General features: G+C 60.6%; 1 protein-coding gene across 1 annotated transcript; it reads left to right on the top strand.

Moving 5' to 3' along the window:
• The first annotated feature begins 8,779 nt into the window (after positions 1 to 8,779).
• On the top strand, positions 8,780 to 17,114 carry SKOR1 (SKI family transcriptional corepressor 1). Its single transcript, XM_064296166.1, has 9 exons — positions 8,780 to 8,886; positions 9,125 to 11,330; positions 12,453 to 12,543; positions 13,456 to 13,563; positions 14,099 to 14,170; positions 15,576 to 15,650; positions 15,838 to 15,912; positions 16,458 to 16,523; positions 17,020 to 17,114. Exons 1-9 carry the CDS (start codon positions 8,780 to 8,782, stop codon positions 17,112 to 17,114), a joined length of 2,895 nt encoding a protein of 964 aa, XP_064152236.1.
• The last annotated feature ends 1,970 nt before the right edge of the window (positions 17,115 to 19,084 follow it).

Here is a 19,084-nt window from a genome sequence, read left to right as displayed (position 1 = left end):
CCCAATAGGAGCCAAGCTCTGGATTGCAGAGAGTGCCTCAGGAGGCCAGGGGTAGGAACAGGTACACACACACACACACACACACTCATCTGTGCACTGTTAATCGTCATGTCCTCGACATACACCCCACCTTCCAAGTTCCCCACATACCACCTTAGCCTTTTTTGAGCAATGCCTGTGGTGGACAGAATACTGCCCCCACAAAGATATCCATGTCCTAAACCCCAGAACCTGTGACGACATTATGTTACATGACAAGAGGGAATTCAGGTTGCTAATCAGAGAACCTTGAGATGGGGAGATGATCCTGAATTATCTGGATGGGCATAATGTGATCGCAAGGGCCCTTACTAGTAGGAGAGGGAGGCAGTGGAGAGTCAGTGTCAAAGAGAGATTCTGTGTGGCTGGCTTTGAAGATGGAAGAAGGGGCCATGAGCCAAGGAATGCATGAAGCCTCTAGAAGCTGGAAAAGGCAAGGAAACAGATTCTCCCCTGGAGTCTCCGGAAAGGAATGCAGCCTTGCTGGACCCTGATTTTAGCCCAGTGGGACCCATTTCAGATTTCTGACCTCCAGATCTGTAAGGTGATAAATTTAGGTTGTTTTAAGCCACAGAGTTTGCGGTAATCTGTTACAGCAGTAAGAAGAAGCCAAAACAATGTCTCTCCTTCATTTCCTAGCCCAGACTGTTCCAAATGCCTTTGGTAACAAACCCTGGCATGTGAACACCCTTTCACAGTTTATAAAGTCCATGTTACAAGTTCAGAGAAGTTTCATAACTCCCCCAGGGCCACAGCCAGTAAGACCCAGTTAGTATGAGAACTGGGGTCTCCTGGCTTTATTACTCTAATGTCAATATGGCACCCCGTGGGTGGGTGGGGGTGCTGCCCAGGGAGACCTGCTGTGCCCTCATCCCTCATGGGGAGCTCACCATGGGCCCCTCTCCTGGCAGGTCCAGAAAGACCAAACAGTTCAACCAACCAGTAGCTGTCAAGTTGACCCTGACTCATGGCAACCCCATGTGTGTCAGAGTAGAACTGTGCTCCACTGGGTTTTCAACAGCTGATTTTTCAGAAGTAGATTGCCAGGCTTTTCTTCCGAAGAGCCTCTGGGTGGACTTGAACTACCAACCTTTTGGTCTGCAGCTGAGAGTATTAACTGTCACACCACCTAGGGAATAACACACACACACACACATATATGTGTGTGTGAGTGTGTATATATATATATATATATATACTTTTTTTTTAAACCAGCACCTTTGGGTTCCTGGAACCAGTCCTTTGAAGTCAGGAGCCTGTGGGGAACTGAAGGCCCTAGAATCCCAGCCCGTCCACCAGTCAATATGACATTCCACAGTTTGCCCAGCACCCCAAAACCTGGCCCAGAGCTGCCTCAACTAGACCAGCCAGCCACTGACTTCAGCAGCTGTGAGCTGCTGTGAGCCTGTCAGGACAGGCCGTCTACTGAGTGCCATGTGCCAAGTGCAGGGCCATACAGCAGAACCCTGAGTGAGTGCCTCCTTACATTTTGCACCCTAGGCATCTCCCTCAGGGCACACTAGTCCCCACCCTGGCTATGTGCCTTACATGCAGCACCTTAATTAATCCTATGACATCCCTGTAAGGCCCGTGTGACAACTTTTCAGATGCAGGTTTGGAGGCTTAAAGAGGGTAAGTTACTAGCAGAGCTAGAATTTGGACCCAGGTCTTGCTGGCTCGAGTCTGTTCTCTTTTCAGCCCCTCCCTTCACCATGCTGAACGGACAAGACACGGGGGGAAGAGCCTCTCGTAGCCAAAGCTCAGCAGCCTAAGCTGCTCCCCACCTGTCTGTCAGGACCTCCTAAGAGAACAAGCCTGTTCTGTCCTACAGGGCTGCTTCAGGAGCTCTGCTGGAGCTGCCTCCCCAAGCCTGTGTGGAAGGTGGGAAGCCCAACACATTCTAGACATCATTCGGGAGCAGAGAACTTTCTACTCTCAAAGGACTAGATTGCCAAATAGGCCTCAAGGGCATCAGTCACTGTGGCCAGCAAGTCAGCAGGGACCTGGGCTAGGCTCACAGCCTCAGACCCAAATGCTGTCCATCCATTCATTCAACAAGTGTGTTGAGCACCTACTATGTGCCAGGCTCTGTTCTAGGTGCTGGGAACACAGTTCCAGTGGGAGAGAGAGACACCACCCACCAACAAAAAACGGACGAAGAAATATTAACCAGTGAACAAGCCAATGATGAAAATACACAGCAACCAAACAGAGTGGGATGAGGGGCCCAGGCAAGCAGGGGGGGTTAAAGAGGCGCTGTGTAGTGTCAAGGAGAAGCCTACGGGCTGGGAGCAAGGAGTCCAGGCAGTCTCTGGGCACCACTGAAATTTCTTGGTGCATTTTCTTGGGTTTGGAGGAAATTTCTGAGGGCTCACAGGGTCTCCCTGTGCTAAGAGGATCTGAGAAAAGCGGCTTGTGGTCAAGATGAGGCTGGCAAGAGAGGAGCCTCTCATCCCAGGGCCAGCTGGGATGCACACAGAGATTTGGAGGAAGAGGGTCCTCCAGAGCTGCTCCCCCATCCTCTTTCTCAGATACTCTACTCAGGCCTTGGGCCCTCTACACCTGGTTGGGCAAAGAAGGCCCATGGGAGCTTCCTCCTCAGTCTCTCCCCACCCAACCTGCATCCCCAAGTGCAGGGAGAGCCTCAGGGGGAAAAGCCAGGCCCCAAGACCCTCAAAGTATTCTCAAGGCCTCCCAGCCCTGCCCTCTAAGCATGGCCCTCTGACACCTCTCTACCCCCAGGGCTCCAGAAGAAAGAAGTTCATGGGCCTGGGCAGGGGTGGGCGCCTAGGCCTTCTCAACAATCCTTGGCTCCGGCAAAGTGCAAGTCAGTGCTCCCATCCTACAGATGCAGAAACTGAGGCCAAGTCAAGGTCCAATGGCACTCCAACTGTCAGTAGAAAAGCTGGATCTGGGCAGGACACAGCCCTGTAACTCTCTTCCTCCTTTTCATGTCCCGGGCAGCAGGGAGTCCCTCTCTGGAAAGGGTGCTGGTCCACCTCTGACCTCAAAGAGCCGGGTCTGGCCCAGGGCCTGCGACTTCCGGCAAGTCCCCCGCCCTCCTCTGGCCTCCGCACTGAGTGGGAAGGGCCGTGAGCTAGGAGTACCTTCACAGGACTCCCAGGCGACCTCAGACCTCACTGTCTCTCTCTGGTTGCAGCCCAGCCAGCCCCACCCAGCAGTCTTCACTTGATTGGGCCCCGGCGGCTGCTCAGTGCTCTGGTCTATCTGGCCGTCGGATTAATATCTAGATATTAAGTAAACAATAAATTAGCAAAACTACAAGAAAATTTTACAGCCCTTTGCATTTGGCAATCATTGAGTGTTAATTAGAAATTCATTACAATTAAAACCCTGCCTAAACAGGGCCTGCGCGCCTTAATTACATCTGATTTTTAATTCAGAATACGTGTTTACACAGTAAGCGCTACGTACCCCGTGATTATCCCCAATCCTCTTTATACTGTACTAATTATGTAAATTAAACCTAATTAACTGACGAAAACTGCCGTTAATTCAACTGGTAAAAGATATGTGCTTGCAGGGGAGGCGCGGCCGCCCAGCCCCAGCCCCAGCCCCAGCCCCAGCCCCAGCCCCAGCCCCAACGTCGGCCTGGCTGCGTGGACCGGACGCCCAGAATGCGAAGCCGCGCAAGCCGGCCGGGGCTAGGGGGCGCGCTGGAAGCCTGTCCTGGACCCGAGATCCGGAGTCCCGCCACCAAGCAGAGAGGGAAAAGGCGTTATTGGAGGTCAGGGAGGCCGAGGGCACCGGCTCCCCGGCTCTGGGCAGGGCTACAGGACTGAGAGTTCCCACCGAGGAGAGGGTCCCTACCCTTCCGCCTCTGACCCTGGGTTCAGGTCCCAGCTCTGTCAATCGCCAGTGGCCTGAGCCTGAGCAGGTGACCTGGCTTTGCTAGGCCTGGATGTCCTCGGTGCCAAGCGCTGTGAGGGCTGGAAAGGATGCTCCTGGTGAGCTGCGCTGCGCCGCGAGCTCCTCGCCCTCCAGTCGCCGAGCCAGGCCCTCCCGGCAGACAGCGTACGTTCCGGGTCTGAAAGACCGGGCCGCTGCCTTTATTGACCAAGGACCCTGGGTGGGTTGGCTTCCGCTGCCTGACCCTCAAGTTTTCTGCCTATAAAGTGGGGATAAATGATCCCTACCTATTCCCAGGGCTGTCGTGAAAACCTACTCTGCAAACTGTAGAACGCGGTCCGTGGTGATTGTAACCGACCGGACGCTGGTCCCGAGCAGACCCCCGACCCCTAACCCAAGACTGCTCCCCCGAGACCAACACCCCGCGAGCGAGCAGCAGCGCTCCCCGCCTCTCCCCAAGCTCCTGCAATCTTTCTCCAGCTCAGGCTCGGGACGGAGAGGGGTGGGTCTCCTGGCTCCGGGACGGGGCGCGGGGAGCTGTCCGCCACTTGGTGCTGAACGGGCTGCAGAGGCGACTCCGCACGCCCTCCTGGTGCGGTTACCCGGAGTCCCGCGGTCCGGCTGGCGGGCACACCCTAGACGTCGGCCGCCAAGGAAATGTTGGCCCCCGGAAGTTCACTAGCTGCAGGACGGCAGGCCAGGCTCAGGGGGACCCTGCCCCTTTGCTTTCCACTCCCACCCCCCACCCTGAGGGCGTCCTGCCTCCGCGATCGTTGTCACCACACCGAATTCTGAGATGCCTTTGAAAATCATTAGGATGCGAAGAATAATTACCGAACGGATTGTAATTACGGGGTGGGGGAGCCTGGGCCGAGAGAAGGGCGGGGGCTTGGGGCCGCTCTCGGACTGGGCCGGAGGGGAGGAGGAACGACAGCGGCAGAGTTAGAGCGGGACAGAGACAGAGCCTGGGAAAGGAGCGCTAATGGAGGGCCAGAGGCCGAGAGAGGAAGGGGGTCTGAGCAAGCTCCAGGACTTATCCGGGAGAGAAGAGGGAAAGGCAGGGAAGAGAGAGAGAGAAATGAGGGAAGTGAGAGCAAGAATCCATCTAGAAGAGACCCCGCCGAGGAGACAGCCTCCAAACTCCGGGGTAGTTTTCCAGGCCTCGGGGAACACACCAATCAGGGTGGGGAAAAGAGGAAAAGGAGTCCCCAGGCCGGGCCTAGCCACCCTACTCTAGAGGGCTAGGCCTGGGCGATCCTTTCGCGTCTCCGGAACCTTTCCCCGGGGTCCCTGCAAGTCAGAGGCGAAGGGAAAGGAGAAGGGGAAGAAGGGGAGACAGATAAGGCGAGCCCCAGAGGAACCGGAACGCAGGAGGGGAGAGAGCCAGTAACCCCGAGCTAGAGGGGGCGGGGGCGAGGGTGACCAGGCGCCACTGCCCGCGGAAGATTTATGGCGCCGCCAGGGTCCCAAGGACGCCCTGCGCTCGCCGCTGTTGCCACCGCCGGTAGTCGCTGAAGCCGCTGCGCCCCTGCCCGGGCGGCCGCCGCGCCCCGGGCCATCCTTGCCATTATTAACTTCTGTTTGATTAGGGTAATTGTTCAAACTTGGGCTGGACAGTATGATTAATTACAGTTTAATTAACGTGTCCGTTAAGGACACTTACGGCACGGGAGGGGGGAGCGGCCAAGGGGCACCCGGGTGCGAGCAAGGAAGGGGGGCGCGACTGGTAACTGAATGAAGCAGAGACTGAGATTGAAAGACAGAAGAAGATGGGGACCAGAGGGGTGGTGGGGGGAGAGAATGGTGAAGGCAGAGAGAGAGGAGACGAGGGGAGGAGAGAGATGGAGCTTCGGGGGAAGAGAAAGTGCCAAGGGCCGTCTGCAGGGTCAAGGGACTGGACCTCCATGGAGGGGGTGGGAACTGAGTTAACAGCGGTGAGAGAGTAGGCGTTGACCCTAGGTCTCTTGCAGCGAAGACTGGGGCCCTGGAGGAGGGGATGGCGGGGGAGGTCTCCAAGGCCGGGGCCCTGGAACCCAGAACCCTCTCCCCAGACCAGAAATGTCCTGGCGCCACCCACCCAAGTCAGGAGCAGTGGGGCAGGCCGTTCTGCCCGCTTCCAGCTATCATCCCTGGTGCCCCCCATCCTGGACACTACTCTGGCTGCTGGTGATCCTACCGGCTCCCCAGGGCCACTCTCTACTCCCCCGCCCTGGCCCAAGCCTGCTGCTCGAAAACTTGGTACCTGTCTCTCCGCCTGCCCCCTCCTCTTGCCGGCCCCTCAGCCCCATCACCGGGCCCTGGCCCAGCCCTCGTTCCCAGCTCTTTAGCGAGGAGCGCAGAGCCTTCTCCACTTCGTTCCTAGGGGCAAACTTTGCGGCCCTGGGCCTTTCCCCCTCCTGGCCCCTCCGGCGGGATCGGGCCGCAGGTGCGGGGCGCGGGGCGCAGGTGTGCGGCCACTTACCTGGGGCGCGCAGGCCTGGGGGCTGCGGGGATGCGGCGGGTGCAGCGCGTGGCCCGCGGGCGGGCAGACGGGGGAGGGCGCGAGTGACTGTTCCGGCGGTGGGTGTGGCGCCCCGGCTCGCAGCTGTCAGGCGCGCCCGCCCTGCTCCGGCATCGCCACTCTGGCGTTGACCGCGCGGTGCCCGCCGCCGCGCCATGCGCTCCAGGCTCCGGCCGCCGCTCCCGGCCCTTCCCGGGCCTCAGGGGCAGCGGCGCAGGACACACGTCCCGGAGACCGGGACCCCGGCACCCTGCGCCTGCTGAGAGGGGGCACCGCGCAGGAGGGGCCGGCGGGGCCGCTGTGAGTGCGCGGGGAGCCAGGGAGCGCGGCTGTGCGCGCGCGCGGGGAGGGGCCGCGCCGTCACCCGGAGAGCCCGGCGGATCCCCGACTCCCGCCCGCAGCTCCGCCCGCCGCGCTTCTCCGCTCGCCCGGCTCCAGCCGCCACCGCAAGGTGAGTACCCGCGTGCGGCCGCCCGCCACCCCCACAGCCGGGCCCTGGCCGCTGTTTTCCGTTTAGTTCCAATTTGGGTTGTTGTGGCTGTTGTGTTTATTATTCTACCTAAGGAGTCTACAGCCTCGCTTCCGCCGCTGCCGGCTGCCCGCCTTGTCGCCCACCCCCAGCTCACCCCTTAAGCCCCCGAGCAGAGCAGGGTTCTCTGAGCCGCCCCGGGCTGCTGCTCTTTATTGGGGCGTACGGCCCCTCTCCCAGGCTTTCCGCTCTAGCCCCTGAAATTCTGTTCCTTTCCCAGGGCCCCTCTTCTCCTGACATCAGGGCCCAGAGCCCCTCGTCCCAGTCAGGAAGCCCGTGTGAGGACTCGGGGCCCTCAGCTTGGGGAGGACGCGGTTCGGCTTGGGGCGCCCTCTTCACTGCATGCGGGCCGGACACGCTTGCCAATTTCGGGAAACCGGGAAGCCATCGTCATTTCCCAGAACCGGGAGCTCCAGGCCACCTCCTGAGCCCGCTTGAGTCCTCCAGAGCGTCGCAGGGCTTCATTCTTGCCCACCCTTCAGCCAGGGAGTTAGGCCAGTGGCTTTGCCTTCTAAACTCTTACAGGGGACTTCAGCGAGAAGACAGGGTCAACTTGTTTCAGTTCAGTCCGCAGAGATAAAAAGGAAACAGACAGATAACAAATAAATAGCTTGATACTTGAAGAAGGTATGAAGACAGATGGGAGAAAGAGGAGCGAGCTGGGAGAGACAGTTCAGGGACAGATAAGATCGACAGATGACAGACACCTAGACAAATAGGGAGGGAGGCAGACAGAAGACCCACTTTTCTCGCTGAAGGCTTTTGAAGGAGCATTCGCTGTCTGGCTGGAGCTGCCCTCTGAAAATGGCTTTGTCTTTCTGGCCGAGTTTAGGTGATGGGGCCCCCAGAGTTGGGTTGCCCGGGCTGCAGAAGCACCTGAAGCCGAAGGCCAAGTCAGAGCCTGCCGTGTTTGAGAACATGTGGCTTGGCCGCCAGACCTAGGGGGCCCCAAGCTTCAGTCTCTAGTCCCCTCCCCACCCCCTTGCGGGTGCCGCTGCCTCCCTTCCTCAGCCCAGAGCAAAGTGACTGCGGAACCGGCAGCAACTTTTGTGCCTGGAGCTTTGCAGTGGCTTCGGAGACCAGCCGGGATTCCTCAGCCCATACGAGCCAGGACAGCGGGGCATGGAGTGGAGACATCCCCAAAAGAGGAAGCCCAGAGCCCCAGGAGCCTACACTTGGCCTGAGCGGGAAAGGCATATGTGAAGGAGAAAACTCAGGACTGGATCAGTGGAAGTGAAGGAGAGCGGCTCCGAGGAACTTCCTTGAGAACCTCTTTGTCCCACGCGCTGACCCCAGTGGAAATCAGCTAAAAATGTAGAAAATGTGGCTAGGAACTGCGTGACTCTGGTCCCACAGATGATTAGGGGGGAAAACGGCTTATATTCCCAGCTGGAGTCTTTCTGCTCAACGAACGAGGGGCTCTGGCCGTGGGAAGAGAAGCTCGGGTTTGTAGAAACCGGAGCTGCTGTCCCGGAGAGTGGATTCAGCACCGGGCTGGATGCGGTGGGGTAGGCTCTGGGGCTGGGCGCGCACAGCTTGGTTTGGAAGGCTCGGGTTCAGCACCTCGAACAGCAGTTGCCTCCGACTCCCCCCTCCCCCACAGCCTCGGGTCCCTCCCCTCATCCCACTTCCCCATCTCTGTCTGGAGATGGGCAGTTACCGCCCCTCCCCCGCCTCCCAACCCCTCCCCGCGCTGCCCCAGCCCGCCCGCGTGCATGCGCGACTGAGCAGAGGGGCGGCAGGTCCCCGAAGTCCGGGCATCAGGACCCTAGCCGGCAGGGCGGGCTGCGAGGGTGACCGAAGGCGCAAGGATCTGGGCGCTGGGAAGCCTGGATTCGGCAATGGCTTTGCTGTGTGGCCTTGGGCAAGTCACTCTCCATCTCTGGGCCCCACATCCTCCCCAATGTGTAAACGAGATAGGCTTCCTAACAGCTTGGGCATTCCTGGAGTCTCCATTACGCCTGCTCCTTCCCCAAACCTCGGGGGCTTTTGTTCCGGCCCCAGCACATGTCTGAATAACAAAAGGCGCCGGTTCAGGGGGGCGAATGAGCGTGGACTCCCCACTGCCAAGTTTCCCTGCGCGCCTGACTCTGCGCGCCCCGCTGGGCGGGCCGGAGCGGCAACGGCGACAGCGGCGGCGGCGCTGAAAATGGCTCATCTGCTCTCTACTTTCTCTGTTTCCGCAGGAGCGGCGGCATGGAGGGTCTCACCACTCAGCTGGGGCCGGGGCGCGAGGGCACCTCCTCGCCCAACTCCAAGCAGGAGCTGCAGCCCTACTCAGGTTCCAGCGCTCTCAAACCCAACCAAGTGGGCGAGACGTCGCTGTACGGGGTGCCTATCGTGTCGCTAGTCATCGACGGCCAGGAGCGCCTGTGCCTGGCGCAGATCTCCAACACCCTCCTCAAGAACTACAGCTACAATGAAATCCACAACCGCCGCGTGGCCCTGGGCATCACATGCGTGCAGTGCACGCCAGTGCAGCTGGAGATTCTGCGCCGGGCCGGGGCCATGCCCATCTCGTCCCGCCGCTGCGGCATGATCACCAAGCGAGAGGCCGAACGCCTGTGCAAGTCGTTCCTGGGCGAGCACAAGCCACCCAAGCTGCCCGAGAACTTCGCCTTCGATGTGGTGCACGAGTGCGCGTGGGGCTCGCGTGGCAGCTTTATCCCCGCGCGTTACAACAGCTCTCGTGCCAAGTGCATCAAGTGCGGCTACTGCAGCATGTACTTCTCACCCAACAAGTTCATCTTCCACTCGCATCGCACACCCGACGCCAAGTATACGCAGCCCGACGCTGCCAACTTCAACTCTTGGCGCCGTCACCTCAAACTCAGTGACAAGTCGGCCACGGACGAGCTGAGCCACGCGTGGGAGGACGTCAAGGCCATGTTCAATGGCGGCACGCGCAAGCGGACCTTCTCGTTGCAAGGAGGCGGCGGGGCCGGCGGTGCTAATGGCGGGTCGAGTGGGCAGGCGAAGGGTGGTGCTGGCAGTGGCGGCGCGGGTGGCCCTGGGTGCGGCGCCGAGATGGCCCCAGGCCCGCCACCCCATAAAAGCCTGCGCTGTGGCGAAGATGAGGCGGCTGGGCCTGCGGGGCCGCCTCCTCCCCATCCTCAGCGCGGCCTTGGCCTAGCGGCTGGAGCCGGCGGCCCCGGGGGCCCTGGAGGGCCTGGTGCTGGCGCCGGCGTTCGTAGCTACCCGGTGATCCCGGTACCGAGCAAAGGCTTTGGCCTCCTGCAGAAACTGCCCCCGCCGCTTTTTCCTCATCCCTACGGCTTCCCCACGGCCTTCGGCCTCTGCCCCAAGAAGGACGACCCGGTGCTGGGCGCGGGCGAGCCTAAGGGTGGCCCAGGCACCGGGAGCGGGGGGGGCGCTGGCACTGGCGGGGGCGCGGGCGGCCCGGGAGCTGGCCATTTGCCCCCGGGGGCCGGGGCAGGCCCGGGTGGCGGCGCCATGTTCTGGGGGCACCAGCCCCCTGGGGCAGCCAAGGACGCAGCGGCCGTGGCCGCCGCAGCGGCCGCCGCCACTGTGTACCCGACGTTTCCCATGTTCTGGCCGGCGGCAGGCAGCCTCCCGGTGCCGCCCTACCCTGCAGCGCAGAGCCAGGCTAAGGCGGTGGCGGCCGCCGTAGCGGCTGCAGCGGCGGCGGCTGCCGCGGCTGCGGGCGGCGGTGGCCCGGAACCCCTGGACGGTACTGAGCCAGCCAAGGAGGGCGGCCTGGGCGCGGAGGAGCGCTGCCCTAGCGCACTGTCCCGCGGGCCGCTGGACGAGGACGGCGCGGACGAGGCGCTGCCACCTCCACTGGCCCCGCTGGCCCCGCCGCCGCCGCCACCCGCGCGCAAAGGCTCCTACGTGTCCGCCTTCCGGCCGGTGGTCAAGGACGCCGAGAGCATCGCCAAGCTCTATGGCAGCGCCCGCGACGCGTACGCTGCGGGGCCGGCCCGCGGGCCGGGGCCGGGAGCTGGGGCCAGCGGCGGCTACGTGAGCCCGGACTTTCTGAGCGAGGGCAGCTCCAGCTACCACTCAGCCTCGCCCGACGTGGACACGGCCGATGAACCGGAGGTGGACGTGGAGTCCAACCGCTTCCCGGACGATGAGGGCGCCCAAGACGAGGCTGAGCCCGGCGCGCCCAGCGCGGGAGGCGGCACCGAGGGCGACTCGCCCACTGGGCCCCCGTCAGCCACCTCCTCTGGCGCCGACGGCTCCGCAGACTCTCCCGATGGCGGCAGCCCCCGGCCCCGGCGCCTCCCGGGGCCACCACCCGCCGGCCGGTCCGCATTCGGGGACCCGGCGGCCGACGACGTGGTGCGGAGACCTGAGAGGAGCCCGCCAAGCGGCGGCTACGAGCTTCGAGAGCCGTGCGTGCAGCTGGGGGGCCCCGCGCCGGCCAAGGTGAGCCCCCCGCCCGCCCCGCCGGGGGCGCCTCCCTGCTCCGCCTCTGCATCGCGGGGATGCGGGCCAGGCCCGGGCCGGGTGGGGAGTTTTGTTCTGCTCGGGAGTTCAAGCCGCAGGCCTTGGCTGCTCCCGGCAGGCCCGGCCTTGGGCGCACTGTGGAGCTGGGCTCGCTGGGACCCCCAGCTGAGGGTTTCGGATGACGCGGGGGAGCTGCCTGAGGAACGCATGTGGGACCCTCATGCTGATGGGATGCAGAGGAGACAGGCGGAGGCCCCCAGACATACAGAGACGGAAAGAGAGAAGTCAGAGGGTCTGGAAGAAGAAAGACCGAGAGAGAAAGGGGCCCACAGCGAGAGAAAGGCGCTGTGAGCCCGGGCCAGAGAGCACGCGCCCAGAGGATGTCAGAGGCGGGGGGCGGGGGGGGACCAGTGGGTAAGGAGAGGAGAGGGCGGCCTTTCCCCAAGCCGGGCCCCAGCAGTACCGGGTCCCCAGAGTTCCCCTCACCGCCAACTCGCAGCTCTCCCAGGGTCATCCGACTCCTGTCTTGGGAACAGCAGGGCTCGTTTCTGGGAAGCTGTGGAGACCGCGTGCGGGGCGGGTGGGCTGACAGGCATGATGGTGGGGAGGCGTGGCGGAAGGGTGTCTCAGGTCGGCAGGACCGGGTCTTGGGGAGGGGGGTGCAGCTAGGCCGGAATCGTTGGCCATCTTGAAAGTGGATGCGCACACCTGTATATTTCCATTCGGTCCATTAAAAGGCGAATCATTAACCGAATGTGAAAGGCGTCATTTATGCCGGGGACGGGAGCCGGCGCAAGCAGGGAAGAAAATGAGGAAAAGGAGGCGGGCGCAGAGGGTGCGGGCGCCTTGGAACGGCTCTTAGGAGCTGCTCTGTGTTGCGGATTATTTTCTAGAGAGCTCTAGTAATTACCCCGAATCTACAACGCCGAGGCCGGTCCGAGCGCGCAATGCTGCGGCGCGTGGGGCACCGCCGCCTCGGACGCTCGGGTCTCCAGGCGCGCCACCCTCTCGGCGTCCCTCCAGGCCGTGGCGCTGGGCTGGGCGTCCTCGGGCCGCAGCCATGCGCCCCCCTAACCGCCTGTCATTTCTCGGCCGCTGCAGGTGTACGCGCCCGAGCGGGACGAGCACGTGAAGAGCACGGCGGCGGCACTGGGGCCCGTGGCCTCCTACCTCTGCATCCCTGAGGCCCACGGTAACGCCTCCAGCCCCCTACCCAGGCCGCCAGCCAGTGTCTGGGGGGACCGCAGCCAGAGGGCTGGAGCCGGGGGAGGCCTCCGAGGGAAGATAAGGGGAGGGAGAGAGATGCAGAGATAGGGAAAAGGAAAGAAAAAGAAAGCTAAGCGAAAACTCCCAACTACTTCCATCATTTGGTTACTTAAAAAAAAAAAAAAAAATCACCCTTTCTCCACACAGGCGCACACATACACACCCGTACACTGGGTTACAGCCGTTTTAAAAGCACGCCTGGTAACCCCTTTCAAGTCCTGCCATTTGTTCAGCAAGTGGTTTCGGCCTCAGAGTCCTCAGTGGCCAGGCCAGGAGGGGCGGAGGGTGGGGGGCGCTTGGCCGCTCTCCTGGTTGTGGTCTCCAGAACCACCGGAGTAGCTGCGGCCCAACGCCAGTGGAGCCCCGCCGGTGCGCGCGGGACCCGGCGACGCGCAGAGGAGGGTCTGGAGGCTTCGGAAATCCCAGCGGGCCGAGGCAGCCCTGGCCAGGAGGGTGCCCCCCACCCCCCACATCCCTCAGGGAGCTGTCTGGCCGTGTCCTCGGCAGGAGCCGCCAGGCAGAGCCACCGCGAGCTTGCGGTGCCCCAGTATCTGCGCACGATGTAGGTCGCTCTTCCCTGGTGAGCTCGGCTTCTCATCTTGCTCTTTTCGGAGGAGCTGGGGGAGGGGGCGCGGAGCCCCGACTCGAGCAGATCGCGGGGTGGGGGCATGGCTGCCCGGCCCAAAGCCTGACGGTGCCCGCCCGGGCACACAGCCTGGGACAAGCGGCGGCCACAGTGCTTTTAATTAGGGCTTGGGCGCCGGGACCGCGACAGCTCTGGCCGTATTGGGGTCACGGTTCTTTGCCTCTCCTTGAAACTCGGTTTATTGCCTTTAAGAGCCGGATAAGGAAGACAATCACTCGACCGCCGACGATTTGGAGACGAGGAAATCCTATCCAGACCAAAGGAGTATCTCCCAGCCAAGTCCCGCAAATACCGAGCGAGGTGAGCCCCAGGGTCCCTCGCACCCTATGCCCACCCGGGAGCTGGGGCCCTGGCCGCCCAGGTTTCCAACTGCTTGCGTGGAAGGCTTTCAATCCAGCTGAAGCGGCTGCCTGTCCCCTTCTGTAGCTGGCAGACAAATATTTAAAATTGCCGTCGAGGTGGAGGTGCAGACCAGGTTTCTGGAGTTGCTACCCTCTTGGTGGGTTCGGGGCTCTTCCCGGTAGGGGAAGGCGGGTATTACAAGGAAATGAGGCATACCCTCACCTTTATAAAACAGGTCCGAGGGCACTTCCTGCCCTAAGGTAGCCCAGAGTCATCTTCCCTGGGCCCGGAACACTAGGCGAAAAGGTTGCTTTCCTTTGCCACCAAAATGATGGTTTGGCAGGTGGGTGGTGCTGGATGGGATAATTGTCTCCCCTAAGGACAGCGGGCTCTGGAGTGGGTCCCTGATTTAGCACAGTTCTGGGAAGCTCACTCTCCTCCTCCCAAGGCCTCTCCCAGGAGGGATGCCCTCTTACCTACCCTTGTGTCCCAGGCGAAGAGAGCCTCACGCTGGATGTCACAGGAACTCAGCTAGTGGAGAAGGATATTGAGAACCTGGCCAGAGGTGAGGTGAAGTCTGTGAGAGGCGGCTTACACTGGGCTTGAGGCGGGGAGACAGGCCTCCCTGCAGAGGGGGTGTTATTCCTGTAGGGGGTGAGTGTGGGAAAGATCTGCATTTGGGGGAACCAGCTCTCACTGAGTGGAAAGGATACTCCTCTGACCACATTATCCTGGGGCAGAGGTGTGAGTGTCTGGCTAGGGGGTGGGGGGAAGGGGGAGAGCCGAACCCCTGAGCTTGATTGAAAATTGGGGTTCCCCAAGACCCCAGCCTATCTGAATGGCCCAGTGAGAAAGAAATGAGCAATGATTCTCAGAACTGATGCAAGTGGACAGGAGAATCTGGGTCCCCCAAATTCCCTGGAAAACATGACTTTTCCTTAACAGCAAGTTCGCAGGAGGTGTTTATTTAAGGAATGAGTGAGATTGTATTTTTTTTCCTAGAGTTAATGCATAATCCTCTCCTCCCCCCACCCTCACCCTAAATAGGGCGGGGATGGAGGCTTGTTTGCTTAATGGGATCACGGGGTTGCTGCGCATCCTGCAATGGTGAGAGTGTGGCTTAAGGCACAGGGGACGGCAGCCAGTAACCCCACAGTGCCCCATTATCTTCCATTCCTGTATTTTTCTCAGAGGAGCCTCCCCACGGGGAGGTTCCAGGTACCAGTGATCTCATGGTCAAGGCAGCCCCCTCCCAGCCCTCCAGCACTGGTTTCTGAGGGCACAAAGGGGCCTTTCCCACCCAGCAGCTCTCCCCACCCTCAGCCCAGGGTTGGATTTGGGAATTGGTGGCAGAAGGAGAGGAGCATTGGCCATCTCATCTCCCACTCTCTCCTGTTATAAAATTTGTCCATATGCCGTTACCTCCAAAATCATTGGTGCTTTATTTGGGGGTTCTTAACATGAATTTAGGGTCCTGGGACTTCCTGAAATTGTAGGCAAGCTCTTGTAAGTATGTGTATTTTTCCAGAGAGGGAGTCCGAAGCTTTGACCAGATTCTCAAAGACAGGGGGTACTCCCCTCTTTGTGTTATTGAAGGCAGGGGTTAGGTCTGTCTTTTGAAGGGGGAAATAGAGTCGTGAGGCACGAGCCTCTAAGGTTAGGGAGTTAGGAAGAACTTAAAGTGGATGCCACATGGGGAAGAAACAGGGCCTGGAAACAGGGCCTAGAAGTTCAGTGTGTGCTCCCTGAGCCTGGATTTGATTCTCCTGAGCAACCTACTCCCCCGCCCCTTTCCTTCACAAATCCTTTGGATGTATGCCAGAAAGCCAGAGCGCCGAGGGTCTCTGCCCAGGGCTTCCAACTCTTGGCGGCTGGAGATGGCTCAGGCTGGGCCTGGGCACCTCCTAAGTCCCCCGAGGCCCTCGGCCCCATCTCCCCTCCCCGCTAACTCCCACTCTCACCCTTCACAGAAGAATTGCAGAAACTCCTCCTGGAGCAAATGGAGCTCCGTAAGAAGCTGGAGCGGGAATTTCAGAGTCTCAAAGGTACCTTCGGACCAGCCGCGCCCCGCCGCGCCCCGCCCCGCCCCGCCCCATCTCTGCGCGCTGGCCTTCCTGCCTCCCCGCGACCCGGAGTTTCCAGGGAGGCCAACGGGGAGGGGCAGGGTAGCTGGGAAGTGGGGCCGGGGGAGGGGGCTGTGCATAACAGCTCCCACTTAATCAATTTGCACAGATAATTTTCAGGATCAAATGAAGAGGGAATTGGCTTATCGAGAAGAAATGGTGCAACAGCTGCAAATTGTCAGAGGTAAGACGGCAGTCAGGTGAGCGCGTGCACGGGCCGTAACTGCCTCTCGTCTGGCAGGAGCCGCAATGTTGGCTCAGTCATTTGGATTTAAATTGAAGGTAATTTAACAATTTTTTTTTTTTATTTAATATCCTTTGTATACTCTGATTAGCCTCAGAATGGCAAGTGAGCCCAGCAAACGGCTTGCAGGCATCATTACATGGAGTGATTGAACTTCCTATCGCGGCAATTTCCATGGTTTCTAAATTAAAAATCGAGGCGTAAAATTACCTGGGAAGTAATGCCTAAGTTTGCTTTAATTTTGGTTAGATCCGTCTGCCTTTAAGCGCCATCTCAGGCCATTTCCTCCCTCCGCCAGGCTGCAGTTTGGAGCGTCGGTGTCTCCCCACCCCCCACCTCCTTGCACACCCGCCCATTCCCTCCCCCCCCCCACCTCCAGTTGTTTCTGTGCGCGGCTGAGCACTGGGAAAGGGTGAGCCCCGGGCTGTGACTCTGAACGGAGGGCGGCCTGTGTTTCGTCACCGGCCTCTCCTCCGGTCTTCCAGACACCCTGTGTAACGAACTTGATCAGGAGCGGAAGGCGCGCTACGCCATTCAGCAGAAATTAAAAGGTGCGGAGTCCTGGAAACAAAGATAGGAGGGGTGATAAGTGTTGACTGTAGGTGAATGAATGAATGAATAAGTGAATGAATAGGGGGACTAGTGAAGAAGAGCAGGGTCTACAGGGATCACAAGCTGAGAAGAGGTAAGTGGGGCTTGATTTGAATGGGGAAATAATTCTAGAACGGTGGGGTGAGGAGAAGGAGCCCCTTGAGCTCCGGGCATTGGGAAGTCTGCATTTTGGTCCCATCCCTGGCCTTGGGCAGGTCGAGCCCTCTCACTGTGCCTCAGTTTCCTCTTCTGTAAATTGGGGCTATTGAAAGAGAGCGGTGATTCTATACAAGGGGAGAAGCAGAATCTCCAGGGTGTCTCCCCCCTACCCTGCTACCTCGGTTAAGAACGCTGAGCCCCAGGGTAGTGTGCGAGGAGGCAGGGGAAGAGGGCGGGTGGACACGGCGGGCGAGGCGGGCGATGAGCCCAACGTGGTCCGTGCGGCTGTCTTCCCAGAAGCCCACGACGCCCTGCACCACTTCTCCTGCAAGATGCTGACGCCCCGCCACTGCACCGGCAACTGCTCCTTCAAGCCCCCGCTGTTGCCCTAGGGCCGGCCCGGCCGCGCCCACGCGCCCTCAAACCATGCTGCTCCTTTCCTGTAAATACCCGTGGCCGCGGAGGCCCAGAGCGAGGAACAAGCCATTTGGATCGGACCGCTGTAAATACGGCCTCTCGCCGGCCCCTTTCCCGAGCGCCCTAGCCTAGGGCCCCGGCTTCATTTCCGAGTGTAAATACCGCCTCACCCCAAGGTTGAACTCCAGGACGTCGGACCTCAAGGGTTAACTGGACCGAGGAGGGGAGGAAAGGGGAGAGGGAGTCTCTCCGCTTGGCTGTACAGCCTTGGACCCCTGGATTGTGAATACAATGTAGCAATTTTACTGGCGCCTGCCCCTCGCTCCCCGTCCTGTCCACTTCTGCAACTTGTTCCTAATGACAAAGTGGCTATGTGCAATGGATATAAACGTACTGTGAGTCCCTCGGTTCAGTACTGGACTCCCTTTCATTTATTTATGCTGTAAATTATTTTGCTTCCCCGTCCGGACCTACTTCCAGTCCCGTTTGGCATTCCCGTTTGGGTTTTGCTTTGTCAATTTTTTGTTGTAACTTCTTGATGTAACAGCACTTTAAAAGGGCGACAACCGACTCACGAGATGGCGACCACCTTGAGCCTATTTGGGGAGACCATCCTGTTTCCGTGACTTTGGTTTTTAATAAAAAACGAAAATAAAAAAAAACTGTCAGTTCCTTGAGTGTAGAGGGGGAAGTGCGCGGAGGCCGGGCCCTCCCCGAAGCCGGCTGAGGGCTGCGCAACAGGTGGGCGTGGGGACCGCAGCGTGGGTTCTGGGGCGCCCTGGGTGAGGCCCCGGCCAGGGCAGGGAATTGCGCCGGGTCTTTTGGGGCCACAGAGGAGTCCGGGTCCAGGCCGGGGATCAGGACTGGGGTCTACCCCCAACTCCAGCGGCTGGCCCCACTCGCTCTTCTCCCAACCTCTCCACCAGCCCCTCCAGACACTCCCAGTTTGCCCCCACAGGCAGCCCCCTTCCGCCTTCAGCATAAGCACCCTCCCTTGGACCTTTTCCTTGGGGCCTATTCCCTTAGTCTTCAATAAAGCCCTTATTAGGGCCAAGAGTTCATTTGTGCCGGTTTCCACGCCTGACCCACCGGGAAGTCACCACCAGAGCGCTCAAATATGGGGCGCTGTTTTCTGATAGCCCGGAATCCTGGCGGTTCAACTCAAAGTTGCCCCTCAAAGAAGCGCGGGCACCGCAAGCTCGCAGGATGAGAGGTGGCCTGTACCCGAGGGAGAACCCCGAGCTCATGCGCAGCTGTCCGAAGGGAGGGAGCCCTGGTGGATTTTAATGTTTCGCCGACTTTAGTCGGAGAGGGTTCAAGGACACGAAGGAATCCAGGGAGGAGCTGAAGCTCGCCTGCTGGCCCCAGGTGACCGGCAGTCGCGCGGGACCAGGCCTGGGGCAGGGTGCGGGCCCCGGGCTAGCTAGCCTCAGCGGGAAGCGCCCCGCACCCAGTCCGCGGGGTGTGAGGCCTCACGGTTCCACAGGCCTCCCATCGGCCTCAGTTTCCACAGCGAACCTGCTGGCTACAGAAAACCGACGTAAACCGCAAAGCACTTTGCGGGGTGGGCAGGCTAGCGTGCGTGGATTGGGGAAACGCACAGTACTGGGATCATTCAGCCTTGGCTTCCAATTTCGCCCCCTCCGCAGACTGGCAGAGGAGCTGTGTCACCCCCTTTAATCTCGGGGCCTCCCTTTCAGCCTCTGGGTTGCGCTGGGCCGCTCTCTGGAAGGCGAGCAGAGCGCTGGGCCGCAGTCCGCGTCCAGGACCCGCGCGCCCCGACGGCCCGCCCTTCGCACAGCCCGGGTGTCCTTGCGCTTCGCTCTGGGCGGCGGCGGGGCGTCCGGCGGAGACCTGGAGGCGGCTGTCGCAGAGCTGGAGCCTGGGGCAGCGCTGGGCGGGAAGTTTCCTGGAGGGTGGTCTGGAGGGCCGGGGAGGTGCCGTC

This window comes from Loxodonta africana, chromosome 13 (assembly GCF_030014295.1).
Source record: "Loxodonta africana isolate mLoxAfr1 chromosome 13, mLoxAfr1.hap2, whole genome shotgun sequence".
NCBI classification, from domain to species: domain Eukaryota; kingdom Metazoa; phylum Chordata; class Mammalia; order Proboscidea; family Elephantidae; genus Loxodonta; species Loxodonta africana.
This window is presented reverse-complemented; position numbering and strand designations above follow the sequence as displayed.

Coding starts and splice junctions, on each gene's coding strand:
- SKOR1 (XM_064296166.1), top strand. CDS start 8,780: ATGGCTTTGCTGTGTGGCCTTGGGCAAGTCACTCTCCATCTCTGGGCC. Junction 13,564..14,098: donor TCCCGCAAATACCGAGCGAG/GTGAGCCCCAGG, acceptor CTTGTGTCCCAG/GCGAAGAGAGCCTCACGCTG. Junction 16,524..17,019: donor CATTCAGCAGAAATTAAAAG/GTGCGGAGTCCT, acceptor CTGTCTTCCCAG/AAGCCCACGACGCCCTGCAC.